This window comes from Physeter macrocephalus, chromosome 3 (genome assembly GCF_002837175.3).
Source record: "Physeter macrocephalus isolate SW-GA chromosome 3, ASM283717v5, whole genome shotgun sequence".
NCBI lineage: Eukaryota > Metazoa > Chordata > Mammalia > Artiodactyla > Physeteridae > Physeter > Physeter macrocephalus.
This window is the reverse complement of record NC_041216.1, coordinates 26,588,516-26,611,296: the sequence shown is the minus strand read 5'-3', so window position 1 is coordinate 26,611,296 and position 22,781 is coordinate 26,588,516. Positions and strand designations below refer to the sequence as shown.

The window sequence follows — 22,781 nt, the reverse complement described above, 5'->3', positions numbered from 1 at the left end:
ATGTGGTTTTGTTTTCTTCTGGCACTTGGAAGATAGCCGAGAACCGTCTCGGATCCTGTTGTCTGGGCAAGAATGACCGGTGTTAGCTCATTCAAACCCTCCAATGGCTTGAGCATCCACTGGAGATGAAGATGCTTCTCCAACGTTGGAAAAGAATTCCTTACCTTTGCCTCGATGGGCTCCTGTCTAAGAATGACACTTCTCAAACAAGCAATGTCTGCATCAATCTGGTTTTGTTCCACATACAAGTCCTCAAAAATCTTAGGGAAACATTATCTGTAGCAATATTGTGAGACAAAGTAACACTGGTTTGAGAAGTCGGTCATGAGAATACTTGGCAGTTTTGAAGGTTTACCATGTGTCAGGCACTGTTCAAATGCTTTATCTCATTTAGCCTTCACAACAAATTCGTGCAGTAGGTATTCTTATTCTGTCCATTTTATAGGTGAGAAAACTGAAGCACTGAGGTGTGCTTGCCTAAGGCTCGCGGCTGGGAAGCAGCAGAGCCCAGACTCAAACCCAGGCAGTGGTCTCCAGAGCACAACTCTGGACCACTCTCCCTCACCATCACTTTTAGCATCAGACAGACCTGGGCTCAAGGTGGGCGGTGGTTGGTGGGCCACTTAATTCTCCCTTCATGCTCCTGATGTGTAAAGCAGAGATGATGATCCCCAGGGCGACTTCATGCGGGTTCAGTGTGCTAAGCCTGTGAAGCACTTAGCACCCAGCACCGCAACATACAGGTGCTGAATAACTGGTAGCTCTCAGTAACCATAGTGATGGTGGTTCTTGTAACTAGAGGACAGTCTGAATTGTGTAGTGGCGAGAGCGCTGGCTTAGCAAAAGGAAGACATATGGTCTGTTTAGGAGTTAGATCTCTTTGTTGATGCAACAGAAAATTCAGCTTGAACCGGCTTCAGGATAAGAGGAAATTTGGGTGTTCAAGTTACTGAAAAGTCTTGAGGTGGGCTGGCTTCAGGCATGTCTGGATCCAGGGGCTCAGTCAATGGCATGGAGGCTTACAGTCTCTTCCCCTGGGCTCTGCCTCCTCCACGTGGCTTCCTTCTTGGGCTCCATGTGCTGGCAAGAGATGGCTTCCAGGAGCTCTAGGCTTCATCATCTCAGGTTCAGGTCCAGCAGGAAAGAACATCCCTGCCCCCCAGGGGCTCCAGCCAGGTCCAGCCATTAGCTCTGATTGCCTCCGGCTGGGACTCACGGCCAATCCCCATGGCCCAGAGAATGCAGGGCTCCGATTGGCCAGCCTGAGTCACATGCTCCATCCCCGGACTGAGTCAGGGAGGGATGGCTTGCTGCCTAAAGAACACTCGGACGCTCTTACCGTGAGAGCACCAAACGCACCAGAGCCACATTCAGCTCTGCCACCCGTTAGCCAGGTGGCAGATCACATGGCACCCCTCAGTCAGAGGGGGCTCACGGGGCCGGTGGGGATGGTGGCATGTGCTCAGCTTCCTCCAGAGCTATTGTGAGGAGCAGATAGACAGGAGGGGCTCCAGAGCACGTCAGTCACTCTGGAGACGCCTGGATGACCGCGTGGGGCCACTGTCTTCTGACGGGGTTGAACCACCGCCTAATGGGGCGGGGTTCCTGAGCAGGCCCGCCAGCCCCAGGAGCAAGGCTAAAGGCGCGCGCGTCCTTGGAGCGGGAGGGTTGGCTGGTGCCACTCTTGCGGTGATTTCTAATATGTCAAAAATGAATTCAAGGTGAGAGCAGACGACGCAGGAGACAGAGAAGGAACCTCCTCCAGGCTCAGGTTTGCCAACTGCAGGGCGACAGGGGCCCGTGTCCCTGGCCAGTGCCTGGCAAGCAGGAAGCAGCAGGCAGTTAACACCGCGGCCGGCACTCCCAGCCTGGGTCCACCCCGGTGGAGGTACTGAGCAGCACAATGGTACCTCCAGCAGCTGGGTCCCAGGGAGAGATGACCCCCGATATCCTGACCTCCTTCCGTAACTCCTTACAGGTCAGCCATCCAGGAACTAATGTCGCCCATTAAAAAAAAAAAAATCGATTTCTGTTTTTCAGCCCATTCCTCCCTGGGGGTCATGAGTCTCCTACGTTACCCGCCCGCCGTGCAGAGTTTGTGCCACAAATGACTCCCTGAGCTCCAGGGGGGCCCATATTCTTAGTATTGGGGGAGCTGGAGAAAAAAAACACACGTTCACCTTCTTCTCCTTTTTCCGACCTGAGAGACTTTGAGTCACATTTCCCCTTGGCTTTTGTCTTTCTGACCAGAAAAATCCTTATCTCATCTTCCCGTGGCCATCCACCCCTCCCCGAGGGATGCTCCCCTCTCCCGTGCGCTCGCGGCCCCAAATCAAGGTTTCCGATAAAGAGCCCTCGTGTCAGACTCTCCGGGCTTGGCCCTTCGTGGTCCCAGCAACGACTCTGGACGGTGGCTTCCAGAAGCCCCAGGGGTCTCCCTGAGTTGACGGGTGGCAGCTCAGCCCCACCAGCCTCCTCAGGCGATTCGTTTTACTCTCCCTGAGCGCACTGCCCTGCGCTTTGCCCACACTGGCCTCCATCTGTCACTTCTCATCCGCTAAACAGATCCTCTCGTGACCGATCGCAAGCGACTCGGCGCTTCGTCACCCGGGAGTGTTTAGCGTCGTCTGCAAACGTGGAGATTTTACTGGGCATTTCTTCCCCCAGATCATGCAGGATGATTTTAAGTAAGGCAAGGCCGGGCCCCGAGCCAGTGTGAATCTCCTGGCTTCCATTTGTCCATCCAAAAACGTGCCCCCACATCCCGCCCCACAGGCACGGGGGTGCAGCGGGGTTCCGCTGCACGATTAAACGTTCTCCCCAGCGGCACCCTCCCGGAAGGCTTAACCCTCCAGGGGCCTTTGGGTAGAACTTGCTCAGAGGCTTTCAGAAAGTCTGGATGGACGGCATCCTGGGCTTCTCTTTGAGCCCAAGCGACTTTATCTGCTCGGGGCGAGTGGCACATTCTTCTTTACTTCAGCGGTCCCCAGGTGGCCGGGACCGTGACAGGCGTGATTTCCCACAATTAGTGTGTTTTTCCTACATCACCTGTGGGTTAAAGAGGACCGACCAGGCCAGCCCTTAAGCCGGCGGGGTTCCCGGAAGCCCACACCAGGTGGAAATTGTTTAACTATATTCCCATGACTGGAAAGTTCTGGTAATTGTATAACAGCGGTGGCGGCAGCCGTAGCACTCAGCAATTACCAGGGTTCCATCTTCAGACCATTTATCCACATTCACTAATTAAGTCTCCCAGCCTCCCTCCGGAGCGGGGAAGGGCTGCCGGCCCCCGACTCCCTCCGGTGCGGACGTGGGCATAATGAGGGCCGCCCGGCCAAGGGGCCGCGGGAGCTCCCCCGGGGCTGCAGGCCTCTGCCCCCACTTGGAGCAGGAGGGGAGGCCCCGTGTGAGCCCCCCAAGCCTCTCCCAGGCATCGCCCCCCCCCAGGTCCCCCGCCCTGCTGAGCGCTGGCCAAGGAGCAAGGAGGTTGTCTGTGTCCCCTGCCCTGCTGGACTGGACCGGGGCATCCGGTACCCAGCCCGTGACGCAGGGCATCCGGTACCCAGCCCGTGACGGGGGCCTGGCTCCCAGGAAGTGTGCAGCTGACAGCTGGTTTTGCCTCTTACTGGGGGCTCCGGGGTGCCTCTTTTGCTTCCTACTCTCCCCTCTTTTCTCTCTTTCCTTACTTCATCAACAGGCCCCACCTTTGGGGACCTGGGTCTGTCCCCCCAGTCGTCAGCTGCTCAGCTGCGGCTACCCCTGCCTTCACCCCACAGCGCTGCCTGACCACAGAGGGGGTCCTGACCCCCGCAGGCCCTTGCTGTGGAGACAGGGGCCCTGCTGCCTTGGCCCTGCCCTGCAGAGCTCACAGGCCGGCCCCATCGCTCTTCCCAGCAGCTCCCCGCACCCCACAGGCTCCCTGGACCCATTTTCACTCTGGCAGAGATGCTAACTGGGCCGCGGAGGCCCAGGGCACCGAGGCTGGGCACACAACCCTCCATCCACCGTCCGGCGAGTTCCCTCAGAGCCCCAGGGCCCCAGTGGAGGGCAGGCGCGGTGATATGGGCTTCGGGATTGGGCCGGGTTGAATTGTGGAGCCCTAAGCACGAGGGTCTGCATCCCTCAAACACGTAACAATGGCACCTGCTTCTGTGGGTTGTTGAAGGGAGTGAATGAGGAAAGCTTCATGGGGCTTGAAGGGGGGGCCCGCACACAGCTGACACTCAGAAAGCAGTCTTTGCAAACGGAGGCGCCCAGGGGGAGGTGCGCGCTGGGGGTACAGGCACCGTCCTGCCGCCTGAGAAGCACCCAGCACACACCCCGAGATGGCGGTAAAACGTGGACTTGGTCACGGGAGCGCCTGAGTTTCCCCAGCTGGGGAGGAGCGAACCAGGAGGGGAACAGCAGGCTGCAGAGGCCGGCAGACCCCAGGAGACCTGATGGGGACAGCGGCCCCACCTCGTGCCTTTATCCAGGGCAGCGAACAGGTGCCAGGCCGCCCAGGGCAGCTGGAGTCCAGGCCAGAGGATTTTTCTCTGCCTTGCAGCGTGGTGACACCCCTGGCCCTGAGCTGCCTGGTATCATCATTTATTCATTCCCTAATCAATCCTGCCCTTCTTTCCGCCTGCTCTGCACTCCTGTTGTATGGGCGCCTACCCTCGGTCATTGGGAAGGCTCTGCCTCTGAAGATCAGGCTTGTGGGGCTTTCAGAATCGGCATCAATGGTGCTAACAGGACAAAGGCAATCGCAGAGCGGGCTTGCGGCGCAGACGATGCCGACTTACTCCCTGTGTCCCTCCCCGCGGGCTGGTGGTGCGCAGGCCCGGCCCCCCCGCCCCCCCCGCCGCAGGAGAGGAGGTGTGTGGCCACTATTACATGCTATTATGACTTTCTGGGGAATGTATACATTTTCACTACCACACAGCCTCTCTCCTTCATTTTTCATGAGAACCGGCCTGAGATTAATGACCAAGCCACAGAAGAAACGGAGCGCCACGCCACCCTGGTTTATTGAGCGCTTAGCGTTGATGAGACTGCAAACAAGAGTCAAACCGATGTTGCAGCTGCATTTTTCTTTAACAAAACCAACAGCTTTTTGCATTTTTAACCTCTTCTTGCGCCACTGTCCTGCTTACTCCACAGAAAGGGAAGCTGCGTCTTCCTTCCCAGCGGAGGGGAGGGTCCCGGGCTGGGGCTGCAGGACCCGCGGCATCCAGCCACCTGGTGCCCAGTGCTGGCCATGGCCGAGAGGACGTGAGCTCCCCAAGCCTCTTGCTCTGGGCCACTTGGGTCTCTGGTGAAATCGCGCTACCTTCAGCCCATTCCAGGGTCTGTGGTACGAACCCTGGAGCAGGCTTGAGCTGCAGGAGGCGCAGGGCTCAGCTTCCCCCGCCGCAAACTGGAACGCCTCCCCTCCTGCATCGCAAACCGGTAACAGATTACGGAACGCCCATTGGGATCGGCTGTGGGTCAGGCCCCTTGCCTCCTGAGCCCCTTACCTGCCTCCCCTCTCTCCAGCAAGGTTAAGGCCATTTGCACTCTTCTCCCCCGTCCTAAAGAGCAGGCGCTAAGGCTCAGCCAGGTCAAGCGTCTGCCCACCGCGAGCGCTCCTGCAGCTCAGCCCTCAGCTCTCGGAGCCAGAAGCCACAGGAGCTGTGGGCGTCTCCTCCGGGTTGGAGGTCAGGGCTCTCCAGGGGCAAGCTTGGCATCCCTGCCCCCCACCCCCGGTCTCTGTGCCACCCCCACCCACCCTGGCTGCCACCAACCTGGGCTTCCCACGTCTCTCTGCTGAGCGCCTTGGCCTATTTCGTTCTCTCTCTCCTTCTCCCACCCTTCCTCCCCCTCCCCCTCCTGCCCCAGCCCTCCAGGCCCGGGTTCTGCCACGGCTGGGGGGACTGAGTTCGGTTCCCCCTCGTGGGAGCCGTGCGGAAAGGGCCTGTGGGAGCTGTCGGAGAGACACCTTGCAGCCCTTCTCCACCAGCTGCTCCCCCGAGCCGCTGCGCCCGCCTCGCCCCGGGCACCAGGGTCTAGAAATCCGTAGTGTATGCGGCAACAGCTACTGCGGATTAATGCGGACCGCAGGTGCCGCCCCTGGCGCCCCGACGACGCCCTCCGCCGCCGCCCCGGCACTGACACCGCACAACAGCGCCAACCCCGGCCGGGGAGCAGACGGGGGGGCGCTTTCTTGTTCAGTTCTCCCCTCCTGAAAGCCCCGTCCCTGTCATTAAGAAGGTTAAACCCGCTGCCCCCTCCGCCGGCCCCCGTGCCCTTCTCCCGCCTGCCCCTACCCCACCTTTACGCGCTCAGCCCCGGTCCCGGGCCTGCCCGCAGGGACCCCGGCGGCCCAGGGTACCCAGATCGGGAAGGACGGCCCACGCGTGAAGGGGAGACAGAGCCCCCCGCCCCGGCCTCTCACCTGAGCCCCTCAGTCTTTCCAACAGGAAGCCCCACGCCACACCCCGGGTGGGGAAGAGCTATAGTCGCAGCTGCTGGGAAAGGCTGCTGGGCTCTGGGGAGGAGAGGGTTGTGGGGACAGTGCGCCCAATCGGTCAGGGGTTTCCTTCGAAACCTGGCGGTCCCCTGAAAGCAGCTCGAACGCCCGGTGAGCCTCAGGCCAGGCCAGGGAGGGGCCCCAGGGGAAAGGGACCCAGGAACCATTAAGGGCCCTTGTCTTCCAACAGCTGCCGGAGGTGCTTTCCCTGGGCTCTGAATTCCCTCAGAGGTTCCCAAACTGTGTTCCAGAGGACACTAGGGTCCCGAGAGGTGCTCAGGTTCAAGGTCACATAGGCTTGGAAAACCTGCCCACAAAACGCCCACCAAGAGATCCTCCTGCACGCGGTGCCGCCAAGGCTCTGACAAGTCCTGCAGCCAAGGAGCTGGTTTAACTTTAGCCCGGCATTCTCTCTACGGCGCATTCTCAACCCCTCCTGTGCCGCTGCATGTAAAGGTCCGCAGCTGGTTCTCCTGGCTCCCGTCTGTCCCCCCAGCTCAGGTGAAAGGCTCCCACTGGAAAAGATGCCCTAGGAGACAAAGTCTTACTCGGCCCCCAGAGAGTCCCTTCCACCTGCTCCAGCCCACAGCCCTCTGCCTGGCAGCCCCGCAGCCTGGAACTAGGTCGATAGCAAGTCCAAACCTCGCATTTCCAAATAAAACCTGGGAAGGAGCTGGGTTGGGTGGCCTCGCGCAGAGGGGCCGAGAGCTCCTGGGCCTCTCGGGTGCTACCGCCCCCTTCCAAGGGGGTGGACACCTCCTCCCCCTCCCAGGCCGCTTGTCCTCTCCTCGCAAGTCCGTCTGTCCCTCAGGAAGGATAGCTGGGGTGGCGAGAGGTCTCCAGGGACCCATACCACCTGCCCCAGCCAGGCCAGCACCCCTGGGGCAGCTCAGCTGTCACCCACCTCAGCACTCCGCAGGTGGGCAGAGCATCTCCGGTGTGCCAGCCCCGCTCTGGGCTCCAGGAACCCCCCGGCCACCGAGCATGACAGAGCCCGGCCACCGGAGCTGTGGCTTCTAGGTGGGAAAACAGGCCAAAGCCAGCAGAAACCGCTCAGAAATGAGAATTGGGCGTGGGTGCTGTAAAGAAGATAAAGGATGCAAAGCTCGTAGGGCCCGGGCGGGGGCAGGGTGGCACCATGCCTGAGGGGGTCTCTGAATACGGTGTCCAGGAGGAGGTGGCATTGATGCTAACGCCAACGGGTGGCGCAGAGCCCACCAGCCGGGGAGGACAGCTCAGGAGAGAACGCACGCGGCAGACTCGGGGAACGAGGGTGGCAGGAGCGGGGTGTGAGCCGGGGGAGCGTGACCGGCCGGAGAGGAGAACAGACGGCGGGTCCCCGTGACCGTGTCAGGAGTGTGGGGTTCGTTCTCGGGCCAGGAAGCCGGTGCCAGATTCAGAGGGTCAGGCCTGCTGGGGCTGGGAGAGGGATGGGGAGGGAGGGGAGAGAGGAGGAGAGGAGATGCAGGGGGAGGGGCCCGGACTGGGTGGTCTCGGGGGACGCAGGGCTGAGTGGGTGGGGCAGGCTTTCCGGAGGGGGAGAATTGACAGAGCTCGGCGATGGACGGCTTGGAGGGAGAGGAAGCGGGGAGAAGGGCTTTGACCTGGGCCGCTGAGGGCAGGCGGCGCCACTGGTCGTGGGGTGAAGCCCGGGGTGGGCCAGGTGTGGGGAGCGGCCGTCAGGCTGGGCCACGTGAGCCGGGCCGTTTTGAGGTCCCAACGGGAGCTGTCAGTGAGCAGTGAGACAGGTGAGCTTGCAGCAGAGCCGGGAGGCGGGCCGGAGGGAGAAATCGAGGAGCCCTCGGAACGTGGTGGGCGAAGGCCGTGAAGCTGGCGGAGGGCGCTGCGAAGGCCCAGCCGCGAGGCCGGGAGAGGAAGGGGCGTCACGGCAGTAAGAGGCACGTCGGGGCAGACGGTCTGTCAGCAAGAAAGTGCGAGCTGTAAGCGGGTAGCCCGCCTGCTAGGAGCTGCCTCCGGTCCTGCTCTCCGGAAAAACACCAGGGTTTTATTTGTTTCGGGGTTTGGTGACACCCAGTAGTTAGAACACCGGGACCCTGTACGGATGGGACTTCGCACCTCGCCAAGGCCCCATCGTGGCCCCTGCTGCAGCCTGATGGCCGGCAGGGGAGGGGGGCAGGCTGTGTCCTTTTACAGGTGAAGAGCTTGAGGCACCAAAAGGGAGGGAGGGGGTCTCCTAGTCCGTGGCTCTTTCCAGAAAGTTATGGAAGTTCTCTGAGACGTTCACTTATCCACAGCTTCCCCTCCACAGCCACCCTACCGGGCTCCCCCAGGCCTCTAACACGGGACAGGCCTCCTGGACATTTGGCGGGGGGGTCATTTCCAAGGCCACCCTCTCCTCACGGGGACGGCCTCTTGCATCTTCATGGACATCCCGTAGCCCGGGGAGGAGCCTCTGGATGAGACCTACGACCTGCAAAGTCTGACCTGGGTGGTAAACCCCAGGGAGCCATTAGAGGATGTCAGCCCGGGGCGGAGGGCGAAGGCAGGCTGGCTCCACAGCCCTCCAGAGCCGAGAGTCTGGGTGGGTCTGGTGGGGGGGTGTCCTCGTGTCTCCTGGAGCCAGCCTGCCCCTCCCTGCCGGCAGCTCCGCACTCCCTGAGGATCTGACAATGTTATGAGCCCCCCATGAAACTGAAACATTGGGACTCTACGCCTAATATATTTTTCTGCCAGCAACACCCAATAAAATGTACAACTAGTGAATAAAATCACAACGTTGCCAAGAAGTGATGTGTGCCCCCAATTTCCAAAAATACCTCAATCACTCTGTGTCTGAAAACCAGCCCCAAGCCAGGAAGCCGTTATTTAAAATTCAACTCAGGAGTTTAGGCCTCAGGAACTCCAGGCCCTGGGATGGAATTTGTGTTAAAAATATAAAGCGTGACGCAGGCTGCTTCTGCATTTCCGAATCCCAGACCCAGCCTCCTTGATCCCATCAGGGACTGGGGCTTTCTCCTAATTGTATCAAGGCACAAGGCCCAGGATGGAGGCTCCCGGGAAGGGGATGTACATGTTGGGCGTATTCCCTGAGTTGAAAGGGGCCACCGTGGATCTTGAATCCCTAAGTCCCTGGCTACAGACGTGGGGTCCACGGACCACCGGGTCTGTGCGCTCCTGAAACGCAGCGTTGGTGCGCCTTGGGGAGTTCTGGGCTGGGAGTGGAGAAGCCACAGCCTTCATCAAATTCTCAGAGGCCTTAGACCCAGAAAAGGTTAAGAACCAGCCTTGCCTCTTAGCTTCCTACGAACACCCTGTGTTCAGAGAAGCTGCCCCGCCCTTCGAAGACACAGAAAACTAAAACCAGGTGTCAGCTGAGCACAAGTCTGGGAAGGGTAAGGACAGAAGATCCGAAGTCAGCCTGATTCAACTCTACAAACAAGAAATGAGCAGCAGGTGTTGCCAGATGCTGTGATAGCTCCCGGGCATTGTCCCTGTGGCTGAGCAGATAAAGGAGGCTTACAGACTATTAAGACAATCTCTACCCAATCTCCACCCTGCTGTGGTGGAGGTACAGAGGGTGAGGTATCCAGAAGGGCTTCCTGGAGGAAGAGGCGGCGAGCGAGTCTGTGCCTGTCCTCAAAGAGTAGGTGGAGGCTGGTTATGCAGAAATGCAGCTGGACCCTGAAGGAAGGAATGGGACTTCCTGAGATAGGAGAGTCTGGGTGCTGTAGGGCAGGAGCGCAAGTTCTGGGGGTTTCGGTGCATGGTTTCTGTGCCTTTCGCCTCCCAGGCCCCCGCCTGCCCTCCCACTACCCTGGCTTCCCACAGCTTTTCCAGGCGCCCAGGCTGCGCTCAGTGGGGCAGTGGGGCAGGAAGCTAAGGGCCTTTCATTTCCCAGACATCTGGCATCCTGGCTTCCTCCCGCAAGGCTGGCCTCCTGCTCCAGGGGCTGTGACCAGAGGAAGCCCTGAGTGGCCTGCGGGCCCCGCATCCCTTTGATCCCTACTCCGTCTTGCACAGTGGCTGACGCTGCCGTCTGGCCAAACACAGACTCAGGCAGGAGCTCCCAGGCCGGGGAGGCCAGTGTGCTGGTCGGTAGGAAGAACAGGGGGCTGGGGCACAGGGAGGGTGGCTCCCCCTCTCCTGGGCTGCCCCATCCAGGCCACGGGCATGGCAGATCTACCCAGCCCACCTGCCTCTTGGGCATATCGCAAGGACGAATTTAAATATGAGATGGGGAGGCAGTTAGCCCGGGCAAAAAGAGGCCACCAGATGTCTCGGCACGACCTGAAAGCAGAGTCAGAACTGTGGCTTCCAGCCCCAGCTCTGTCCATTGCCAGGCACGCAGCTCTGGCCAAGGCACACCTTCACTGGGCTTTCGGGCTCCTCGTTGCAGACAGAAAGCGCCCTGCCCTGCCCTGCCCTGACCAGCCCTGACCAGCCCTGACCAGCCCCGCCCTGCCCAGCCTAGCCCGCGTCCCCAGCTTGCATGGGCACCCAGCGAGCTAATGGCTAGAAAGTGCTTTGAGAAGAATAAAGTGCCGTGCCGATGTCAGGGATTATCATTGTTATTAAGGAGCATGATTACCGCCATCCAGAAAAGCTGCCATTAACGAGAAAGCTCCTGTTCGTGTTGATTTAATTTCCTGGTTAACTGAGCGTCGGCAAGAAAAAAAACTCTTACGTTTCAACCCTTATTGAAAATCTTTTAAAATTATACCAGTGTACTTTCCTGCACCGGTCATGGAGTCGTCTTGGGTCTTTATTTATTAAGGCATTGACTGAGTCACATATGCACGTATTACTCTTGCTCTGATCAGATCCAGCAAGGTGACCGCAGACCCAGGCTCCTCCGTGCCGGGGTCCTCGTCCCCACCCAGGACCGGGGTTGGGTATCCAGAGGGAAAAACCGAGGAGACGTAGCTGGCAAATAGCACAGGATGGGACCTTCCAAGTGGCTTTTCCAGAGTTCCCTGCAGCACCTTGATATATTATTACACATTTCCTTACGGTTCAAGAAATACTTTCTGATTGGGGTAGGAGGTTTTTCTGCGTTTATTCAGATGCATTATAAAGTGACATGGCTGCTTTTTTTTTTAACAACTTTGTCAGGCCTGACAAGACCCAATAAACAGCCTCACCCTCTGGGGAGCCACGGAAAGCCACGGAAGGGCCTGTGCTCTTTGCAGTGAAGCTGCTGCCCCACAAAGGCCCCCTTGGTGTGTTGCTATCAGAGCTGGTGGTGGGTGGAGAGTGACGCAGGTCACCTTGAATTGGATCTGATGGCAGGAGGCTGCCCCATCTCAATAAAACCACTTGGGGACAAAACTGTGCCTTCACCATCTTCACGGGGAGAGTTCTTTCCATTCATAAGCTCCTGGGCCATGCTTAGAGATGCTTGTGCAGGGAGACCACAGGCTGAGGGGCAGAGGGGCATCCAGCCCTTAGAAGTGGGTGCGTTGGACTTCCCCGGTGGTCCAGTGGTTAAGACTCTGCGCTTCCACTGCAGGGGGCACGGGTTCGATCCTTGGTCAGGGAAGTTCCACATGTCACGCAGGGTGGCCAAAAAAAAAAAAAAAAGATGTGGGTGCCTTAAACTCTAGGAACTCCGTTTCCCCCTTAAGAAGAGGGTGGTGGTGATACCTGTCAGGGACGTCCAGGGACCTGCAGCAAGGAAGTGCATGTGAAGAGCGGAGCAGGGGCCGGTGCTGCTGGGGCAGCTGTGGGCGTAGGTCCGGGACATGGGGCTAGAGATACATTTAACTTCGTGTGTGGTCCTTAGTTACACGTGAATCCGCCCACATGTAGAGCAGTGGGTCTCAACTGGGGCCAGTTTTGTCCCCCAGGGGGTAACAGGCAATGTCTAGAGATTTGGGGGAGGGGGCGGGGTTTCATGGCATCTCACCAGAGGCCCGGGCTGCTGCTGGCTGGTCCCCCACCGCAGACAGTGATCTGGTTCCAAGGGTGAGTGGTGCCCAGGTTGAGAAAGCCCGGCGTGGAGCTGCTCGGCCTGTCTGTACCTGCTGAGGTGACCTTGGGCGGGCTCCGTACCACCCTCACGCTGCCCGTGTCTGTGCTCTCCCCCCAGAACCCCGACATCGTCCTGGTGCACTACCTGAATGTCCCGGCCATCGAGGACTGCGGTAAGCCCTGCGGCCCCATCCTCTGCTCCATCAACACCGACAAGAAGGAGTGGGCAAAATGGACGAAGGAGGAGCTCATCGGGCAGCTGAAGCCCATGTGTGAGTAGGCGCGGCCGGGGTCACCCAGGCAGGGCCAGAGGTCCTCTGCGGCCTAGGGATCTGGGGGTGGGAGCCCCATTCTGCGTGGATGACAGTGAACTTAGCTTTTACAAGGACCCTGCCCAATTCCACCCGGTCCTCGGGGGCTCCCTATGCGACAGCCAGGACCCAGATGTCAGCCCATGTTACAGATGAGAGAAGGGGGTCCCAGAGCAAGGAACCCGTGAGCAAGGAACAGAGTGGAGAGCGCCCGGGACCTCTGCCTCGCAGGCCACAGACAGGAGCGCGGTGGCAGTCTGCGGAGGGAGAGGCCTGAGGCCCGCGGCCAGGCTGGCCAGGCTCCTGCCCTTGGCCCATCTGCTCCTGGACACGGGGCACCCTTGGCTCCCAGACAGGGAAGTACACGAATAATGGGAACTGAGCTGGATTTCATTTTGTCATCAAAGCGATGCTGTCGGGGGCATCTGTCAGGGGCAGATCTCTGAATGCAAAACACCGAGTACATCCGGAAAGACGCGACATGGCCGGTGCCTGGTTTCCACGGGCAGCCGCCGGGCGCTCTCGTGGCCTCTCCTGCTGCCTGGACGGAGGGCTCAGGGAGAACAGACCCGGGGAAAGCCGTCCAGTGCACAGGGCCCTGGGTTCCGGAACACTGATCTCTGAGGCTCAGGGCAAAGACCTGTCATCATACTGGACCTCAGGGAGCAGGTCAACGGGGCCGTCAGAACCTGTGGCCCCCTTGGAAGTCGGGCTGCAGGGAGGAAACACGCCCAGGGAGCAGCTGAAATGTCCTTTCCTGGGCGCAGTGGGTGTCCGGTCACTGAGTGTCCATGCTGAGGCCACGTGGCACCTGGGTGACCAGCTCATCCTGAGAAGCCTTCAGTGCTCAGGCTGGAGGATCCCCCCACCAGCCACAAGGCTGGGGATGGGGTCAGGAGGGACAGGGTTCTGAGTAGGGAAGTGGACCCCCAATAGGCTGATGGTCCAGCCCGCCCGGGGACTGGACCCCAAGGCTGAGGTCCACCCCCATGCTGTCCTCCTGAGCCGTGTACCCATGGGGAGGTTCCGGCCAGCTTGGCCTTGCTGCCGCCACCAGGAACTAAAGCCAGGAGGCCCAGGGCCTTCCAGGCTCAGGCTGTGCCCGGTGGAACCCCCCTCAACTTCAGCTCTGACCAGAGCCGCCCTGTTGAAGCCACCTGTTGCCCTCAGGACGGAGCTTGAGCTGCGGGGTGCGCCCGCAGCTTAGCCACCTGCGGACCCCGCGCCGCTGCCCCTGCCCTCCTGGGGCTTCCTGACGGGTGGTCCCTCCACCAGAGCGGCCGTCTCTCCTCCCCTTGCCTGGCTGTCCCCCCGCCCCCCCACCTGCTACCCCACCTCATCCTTCCGCCCTTAGCCCAAAGAGTGCCTCTTCCACCGGCCCTCCCAGACCACCCAACCGGGACTCCACCACCGAGACCCCCAGGGAGACATCAGAATGAAGTCAGCCTCCTTAACCAGAGGGGGACACGCAAGCCTCTTCAGAGCTCTGCGGAGGACCCAGAAACTTGGGAAACATCCCAGCTAATTCCCGTGAACCTTTCCTACCTGCCGCTCCTCAGGACCCCGCTCCGCGCTGGCACATGGAAGGCTCTCTGTAAATATCTGTGAGGGGGCTGGCTAAGCGTGGCCGGGCCCAGCTTGATCCACTCTCCGCAGGGGCCTGAGCGCCTGACAGAGGCCCCCCGGTGTCCAGGCCCTGAGAGCCAGAGCTGCCCAGTGGCACCCCTCCAAGGCCAGCCCCGGGGCTGGGGAGCAGGGCAGTGGTGCTGGGTCTGCTCTGCGCCCCGCCCACCCATGCCTTCCATTCCGTGGTGTCTAAATGTGCAGGGCTTGTACTTGACCTTGGGTTTCCTCCCCCAGAGCTGCCCACACTTCCTCTTGGCAGAGCCTTGGCTGGGTGGAGCAATGGCTCTGATATAACCTCTGGCACTGGCACCACCCTGCCAGGCCAGTCGAGTCCGGGCAGCCAGGAGCTGCAGGTACGCACCTGGCTCTGTGACTGCTTCGCTGTGTGACCTCAGGCCAATCACTCACCCTCTCGGAACCCTAGTTCCCTTTCTGGAAAGTGAGAGAAAGAATCCAGCGGTCTCCGTACCAAGACCAGCAGCATCCGGCCACCTCCGAGGGGCCCAGCTTGGCTCCTGGGCCTCTGCAGACCCGGGTCCGAGGCGCTGAAGCCACTGTTTCATCCCATGTCCTGGGAGGTTCCAGAGACCGAGTTAGCCAGAGATTAGCCAAGGGGATGTTCCCGAGGGAAGAGATACCTTTCAAGGTGGCCACCCCAGGCAGAGGTTCTGGCCTGGACCCTCCTAACACCTCTCAACACACACCGATGGCCGTTTTCTTGTAAGCCACCCTGTGGTCCCTTGCCCTCCCATTCTTTTATCTGAGCTGCTTCCTTTTTCTCCCCTCATCGCCTCCACCCCCTCACAACAGCCCCCATCCTCAGAAGCGGCCCCGCCTGGGAAAAGGCCTCCTCCCACACAGGAGCCTGCCTGAGTCCAACAGGAATGCCACCTCCCACAGCAGGCAAAGGGGATGAAGCCGTGAACCGCAGGGGCTGGAAACCAGACCCCGGTCCTCCTCTGATGCTTAACTGGAGGGAACCGTGAATGCAGTGCACCAAGGAAATTATGTAAAACTACAGCAAACACCCCATAAAGCTAATCACACTTGGGTGTCTGGTGTCCAGACACGAGAGCAGCGTGGTGCAGTCACTCAGGGTGTGCGTGTGTGTGTGTGTGTGTGTGTGTGTGTGTGTGTGTGTGTGTGTCTGTAGCTCTGGTTAGACATGAACAGCCCGGAAACACAGCCCGGGAAATACGGCTCCAATAAAAGCTTTAGATGCCGATTGGGTTTGGAACACACACAGGGCACCAGCTACCCGTGTTCGGGGAAAGCAGAGGTATGCTGGGAGCCAGGAAGGCGTCAGATTGGGTTCCACAATCAGGCGCGCCACCCCAGCGCTGGAGCCAAACACATTAGTTTCATCACATTTTCACATAAATCACATTCCTTCAAAGACTTCACAGGTTGACTTCCTGATGTTTCCAAATTTCTCTGCCCTGCAGCAGAGTTGTCAGTGGTTTAATCAAAATGTTGTGCTCATCCGTGGTGAAGTGAGACTCTGCTTCTCAGCCTTCGCCTCACCTGTTGACGATGGGGTGGGGAGATCCCACAGACCCCAACTTCTGAGCCAGACTGATTCCAAGAACCCCACCTTGATTCTTGCAGGGGTGCCCTTTAGTCCTATGGGGGCTTCCCTTCAACCTGCAAACTGAGGGATGCCTCCTCCAGACTAAAAAAAACAAAACACAAAAAACAAAGACAAGGGAGAAAGAATTAAGATATCTGATAGGAATTCCCGGTATATTTCCAACAATGCTTCCCGTCTTTTGCAGTCCATTCTGTGGTATTTAGAATACGGGTCCTGCCGCTGTGACAAAGACAAAAAGAATAGTGGCTTAAAGCTTATTTCTCTTTCACAGAGAAATTCAGGGTGGAAAGGGCAGCCTCACAGTGTCAGGGATCAGATCAGCCACGCAGGCTCCTTCCAGCTGGTTGATCTGCCATCCCTAGGGCGTTGCCCTCTTTATGTGGTCCAAGATGGCTGCTCCAGCACCTGCCATCATAACTGCATTCCAACCAGAGGGAAGGGAAGAAGAGAAGGTGGAGGGCAAACTTCATCCCTTTAAGGACGGGGACCAGAAGTGGCACACAACACTTCCACTCATATATCATTGGCTAGAATTTGGTCACAGGGTCACCGCTCGTTGGCAAGGGAGTCTGGGAAGTATAGTCTTTTCTAAGCACTACCATCCTAACTTCCTTTGGGGAACGGCGTTCTGCATGTGAGTCCTTCAGGGCTGAGTAGAGCCAAGTGCAGCCTAGGGTGCCTCCTGTAAGGCCTCAGCTGAGAATTGCTCAGCTCAGCTCGGCTCAAGGCCTGAGGATGATTGCCCCGGGTCCCGTCCGTCTGAGGGTTGGAGTTTATAGAACTCAAGTGAACATGATCTAAAGGTCAGCACGTCTCATCCTGGAAACTCCAGGGTATGTTCCAGCGCAGCCGGTCTGAGAGACCACCCGCTTTGGACCCGGCGAACGGCCATAGTGCGAGCGGGGGCTGGGCAGGTGGGATCCGCTCCTCCCGGGTCAACCTTGAGTAGGAAGCGTGATGGGCAAGACAAGCTCTGTGCCTCGGTCCCGCCAGCCTGGCGGGAAACGTGCTCAGTGATCCTCGGCAGCCCCGAGCCACGGTGGCCCGAACCCTCCGCCCTCAGGGAGCCAGATGGAGCCAGCTCCCTCGGAGTGGACCCTCAACTCTGAGCGCCGCGGCTTTCTGCCCTGCCCCATTCCTTGGCAGCCCACGAGGGGACGGGATGCCAGCCGCTTCCCAGCTAGCAGGTGGTGAGGTTTTTCCCTCCAGAGTGAGGGATGAGGGCGTGAGATTTAAGCTGTGTTCTCAGCCCTTCCCCAGCTGTCCCCCTCTCCCTGGGGCTCTGCTTGGAGCGCCCTAGCTGGCCAGGTGGCCCTGCATCGCCCAGCAAGGCCTGGGCCCCCCCCGCAGGCCTCCCTGGGCCCAGAGGCCACTGGCGGCTCCACCGGCTACCTCTGGGCTTGGCTCTGCTCTCGCTGCCTTCCTGGAGCCCCTCTGTCATTGCTCAGGGGTCCCGGGGCCTCAGTGGCACTGGGTGGGCAAAGCAGGAGAGCTGGCTGGGCAGCGCCCGTGCCGATGTCCGTGCACACATCAGTGCACACATGCACACACGGCCCGCCACCCACGGGGACAGGCGCGGGGACGCACGTGTGAGTCAGCGGGGCAGCGCTCAGTTTTCTAGCCCCTCCAGCCCCAAGGCTCTCTCCAAGAGCCCTTCAACACACCACCACCGTCCCCCACCCGGCTCAGGAGGGGACACCGGCACTGCCTGGGCCAGAGCAAGTGCCTGACCCTCCCCCTGAAAGTGGGTGAAGCGGCAGTGAGGACGGGGCGATGGGTAGATGGACAGACCTGGGAGCGGGGAGGGGGGTCCCAGCTCCTCCTCTGACCAGCAAGCGGCCTAGCACAGGTCACCCCAGCTCTCTGAGCAGCACCGTCCTCCTTCAGGGCGGGAGTGATCGTGGGCCCTTCCCTGCGACCCCGAGACTGTCAAACGACATCGTGGACACACAGTATGTAGGCGTGGGGGCTGCATCGGAGCCAGAAGGCCGGTCCTCTCCCTTGAGTTTGAGCGCTCAGCCCCTACCAAGCCCTGTGCTGAGGGCAAAGACCAGCTGGACGGTCCCTCGGACACCCCTGCGCCACCAACACCGAACCAGAACAGGCTTCTAGAACCTCTGCCCTGAGCTCAGCCCAGTGCCAGCCCTGCGGAGGCTGCCAGGTGGGGAAAAGCCCAGGCCCTGCCCTCAGGAAGACAAACCCAAGAGGCCAGACCGGCTGAGGGGCCCGAAGCAGACGGCCTGAGAGCAGAATACATGGCTCTGCCTTCAAGCGCCCAGACATTCAGGAGATCCAGGCTCCCTGTCCCCCTGGCCTGGAGGAACGTGCGGGACAGACGGGAGGCAGGGAGGCTGGGTGAGCAGCACGAAGGAAGGGGCAGGCGGGGCACACACAGGTGTGGCGCTGAGGTGACTGCAGTGAGCCTCACGTTTGAGGCTTAAAGGGCGCACTGAGTGCGAAGTGATGGAAATCGCATGGAGGGAGGGGCGTAGATGTCATGGGCGCACAAAGGCGCGGAGCCGTGCTCAGGGCGGGGGTAGAGGCCAGGCTGAGTATGAGGTGGTAGAGGTCACGGTGACGGGGAGGAGGCGGAAGTCACGTTGCGTATACGGGAGTGGAGGCCATACTGAGGAAGCCGTGCTGAGTGAGAGGCAGGAAGTTACGTCAAGAATGAAGTGATAAAGTCCATGTTGGTAGGCGGGATGGAGGCCATGCTGTGTGTGGAGAGGGGTGGAGGCCTTGTTGGTAGTGAGGGTGGAGGCCATCCATGTTCAGTGTGGGGAGGGAGGCCATGTCGAGTGAGGTGTGCAAAGACCAAGTCAAGTACAAGGTGAAGACCATGTTGATGGTGGGTGGAGCCCAAGTTGAGTGTGGGGCTCAAGTGTGCCCCCCCAGCTCCCCGAAATCCTCAGTTCTCCCAGTCCCCTTGGTCCCTGGGCTCCTGCAGCCTGTAGGTGTCCCAGAAGCCAGGGTGTCAGCCCCTCCCCGTGCGCCCTCCGCAGGAGCACAGCCTCTGTGCCTCGGTGAGGCCGGGACAGCAAGCCACAGGGATCCGGCAAAGGCAGGGTGGCTGGAGACAGGAACCCCCATGCCGAGACGTGGCTGCTGCGGTGGAGACCAAAAGGAACAGGCTGGTTCTCAGAGGCGTCTTCCAGGAGCTACTCGCCCCGCAGGTTAAGCCAACAGTGAGGTCCCTCCGTCTGCAGAGCCCCCAGCCCTTCCTCCGCCTGCCCGGCTGACCTCACTGTTGCCACACCCAAGCCTCAGGTTGTATGTCAAGGCGCCTGTTGTTTTTTCATCATTTTCCAGACAAAGACCAAAGACCCAGTAAGAGGGGCGGTGTTTATTTGTTTTGCCTTTTTGCTTAGATTGTCATCCTGGTGATTATAGAACATCAAGAAGTAAAATCAACAAAGGCTTGCCTTTCTGGGGGCCCACACCAAACCGGTTCCTGGTCGACTAGCGCCACCTGGTGGCCTGCAGCAGCAGAGCGGCTCAGAGACGTGACCTCTCCGGAGGCGTCCCACCCCCCAGGCTGGGATGGGAGCAGGCAGGCAGGGGGCACGACCCACCCCTGCCCGTGGACCCGGTGCCGGGAACCTGCTCCGTGATTCTGGATCGGGGAGGGGGATGGGGGGGCTGGAACAGACAGAAGGGGGCCCTAGGGAGCCCCCTCTCCCACGCGGTCTATCCTGATCAGGCATCGCCTGGCCGGTTGCAGGTGGAGGGGCTGGCGGCTTCGCCCGTGACCAGGAACGCGTGCTTCAAGTCTCAGTCTGGGTGATGGAGGGGCACTTGCAAAGCAAGTGGCATAGGTGCTGTCCCCAAGGAGCTGCACGCGGGGGCACCGTGAGTTGGGAGGGAAAGGTGGGGGGTAGATCAGTCCAGGGAAAGGGGAAGCTGTTGTCACCCAGGGCTGGAAGGTTTCTTTGGCCAGAAATATTCAATTAGCAGCCTTTTCCAGTGTTCCCATCTCTGGAGTTAGACTCAGGGTAGGAGTGAGAGACCGGGAGTCAGGGCTGAGCGTGTGCACCTCCAGGCCGCCCACCACGGGGGCTCAGGGAAGCCAGAGCAGCCGTGGTTCCCCCACCTCTCGCTACCCACCCGCCCCCCGCCAGTCCTTCAAGGCCTGCAGAGCCTGGGCACAGACATGGGCTCAGTGCCGGGAGCAGTGGCCCATATCAGAACCTCCGGGGCAGGTTGATAAAAGGCAGGGCTTTAGGAATCTGATTTTTTTTTTTTTTTTTTTTTTTTTTGCCATGAAGCTTGCGGGGGTCTCAGTTCCCTGACCAGGGACTGAACCCGGGCCAGGGCAGTGAAAGCGCGGACTCCTAACCACTAGGCTGCCAGGGACGTCCCAGGAATCTGAATTTTTTAACAAGCAAGATTCTCCTGCTTTTTGAGAGATCCTAGCCTAATGCAGTTTCCAGCGAGAAGCCAGCCAAGGAGCCCTGTTGCAGAGATCAGGGTCGGCCCCTTTTGGGGGCCACAGGCCTCTTTGGGCATCAGCTGCTTCTCAGATCCGTGTGGAAGTGAGTCTGGCACCGGAGGCAATGCCGATCTTGAACTTGTGCAAAGAGTAGGGTGTATCACTTCTGGGTGTTTCAGGACCCCGTGAAGTCTTTCCATAGACTCTGGATCAAGACATGGTACCAACCCTAGAAGTTCCCTTGGGTTGAAAGTTAGATGTTAGCGTCAGGCACATAATGGGGTCTTGCCAGACACTTACTGACTTGAAGTCATGAGAAACCCTGGAGCCCCATAAAGGGAGGCACATCTGCATCCCCGTGGTGGGCCCAGGGCCCGGGCCCGCAGCTCTTTCCCTCAGTGCACAGGCGTTAATCCGTGGATGAAGCCTGGGAGGCCCAGAGGTTCTGCCCGCCTTCTGCCTGTGTCAGCTGGATTTGGAGTCACGGAGGGAGGCGGTTCAGTACACAAGGGCCTGGGGAGGATTTCCCTGTCCGTCTTGCTTGTCTCTTTGGTTAGGAGCTGCAGAGATGCAGAGCAGGCAAGGTGGGTCTCCTTACATCTCCCACTCTCTCTAGGACGCCTCCCGGGCACCTCCCAGCCTGGCACAGGGGAGAGCAGGCAGTGGAGAGGCAGGAAGAGGCAAGGCTGATTTTTTTTCTGTAATTGAAGTATAGTTGCTTTACAATGTTGTGTTAGTTTTAGGTATACGGCACAGGGGTTCAAATGTATACATATATACATATCTATTCTTTTTGTCAGACTCTTTTCCCTTATAGGTTACTACAAAATATTGAGTAGAGTTCCCTGTGCTATGCAGTAGGTCCTAGTTGGTGATCTATTTTATATGTAGTCGTGTGTATATGTTAATCCCAAACTCCTAATTTATCCCTCCCCCCACTTTCCCCTTTGGTTACCAGGAGTTTGTTTTCTATGTCTGTGAGTCTCTTTCTGTTTTGTAAATAAGTTCATTTGTTCCTTTTTTTTTTTTTTTTTGAGATTCCACATATATGCGATATCATACCATATTTGTCCTTCTCTGCCTGGCTTACTTCACTTAGTAGGATAGGCTGGTTTTAAATAGGGATTACTTCCTTTTCCTGCTCTGCTGGGAGGATCCAGACTTGTTTTGCAAATGTGCCTTTCTCCCTTGGGCTAAATTTTATTTAGCTGGTTTGTCCCCCAAATCAGAGAGCTAAAAGAGAAATACTGATTTTGATTTCCTGTCGCTCCCTGGCTACTTGCCCCCTCAGGGCCACCTGGGCGCCGTGCACCCCCTGCTGTTACAGAATTCCCCTGCTCCGGCTCTGCCATCCACTAATTCCAGGAGCTTTGATGGGGGCCCCCTCCGTGCTGGGGGGGAGGTTGTGCCTGACGGCCTCCCAGAGCTGACACAGCCCTGCTCATGCTGGGGGGTGATTTTGTTAAACTTAGAATTTGTTGCCAACATTTTAATCTCCAGATTTTCAGCTTCTCTTTGAAAATTGAAGGTTCTGGTAGGAGCCGAGAGACAGCTAACCCTTTCTAGGGCGACCTGCCTCTCTGCAGGCACCACCTCCGGGCACACGGAGGAGGGATCGGAGTCCAGGGTCTCCCAGAAGCAAGACGGAGACCCTCCAGAACCCAAAAACCTGGTCCCCTGCCCCTGCTGCTAGTGGCCCGGAGGGGCTGGCGGACAAGTGGTCACTCCTGCCACCTCTGCCCCTGGGCAGAGCCTGGGAGAAGAGGCTGCAGTCGAGCCCAAAAGAGAAGAGAATTCAGAGCCCACGTGGTTCCCAGATGTGGGAGAATGGCTAAAGCTGCTTCTCCCCCCCTGCCAAATTGGGCTTCCATCCAACATCCAACATTGCTAGACGATCAGAGAACTTCAAGCACACTCACGCTCTCACTACAGGGCAAAGAATTCCCGGCCTCGGTAACAATGCCACTCAGCAAATCAGGAGATTCTGTGAGACTCAGATCGCTCCACAAGGCACATCCTTGGCCCAGTGAGCGGGGCCGGCGCAGAAACACTCAGCCAAGGCCACTTTTTATGCCACTGAGCTTCCAGGAGATTGCCTGGGAGGTCAAGTGCAGAGGTACGGGGAGCTCCATCCCCACGTGGCCTGAATTTCCTGCTGGTGCGGCCTAAACGGCCCAAATCAGCTCCCAATTGGGAAGCTCTTCTCCCAGCTCCTCACCTCCGAGGTCCCTCCCACCTGGAAGAAGTCCTCAGACCCTCTGCCTTTCCCTGGGCTTGTTCACTGTCGGAACGAAGCCGATGCCTCCTGGTAAAAGATGGAAAAGCGGGGGGCTTCCCTGGTGGCGCAGCGGTTGAGAGTCCGCCTGCCGATGCAGGGGACACGGGTTCGTGTCCCGGTCCGCG

General features: G+C 59.1%; 1 protein-coding gene across 2 annotated transcripts in view; it reads left to right on the top strand.

Moving 5' to 3' along the window:
- The window catches only part of CAMTA1 (calmodulin binding transcription activator 1), a 913,233-nt gene that overhangs the window by 782,533 nt on the left and 107,919 nt on the right, over positions 1-22,781 (top strand). For both annotated transcript variants that reach the window (XM_055083802.1, XM_028487894.2), the window contains one exon: positions 12,540-12,693. In XM_055083802.1, coding sequence (XP_054939777.1) covers positions 12,540-12,693 — 154 coding nt within the window. The remainder of the gene's footprint in view (positions 1-12,539; positions 12,694-22,781) is intronic.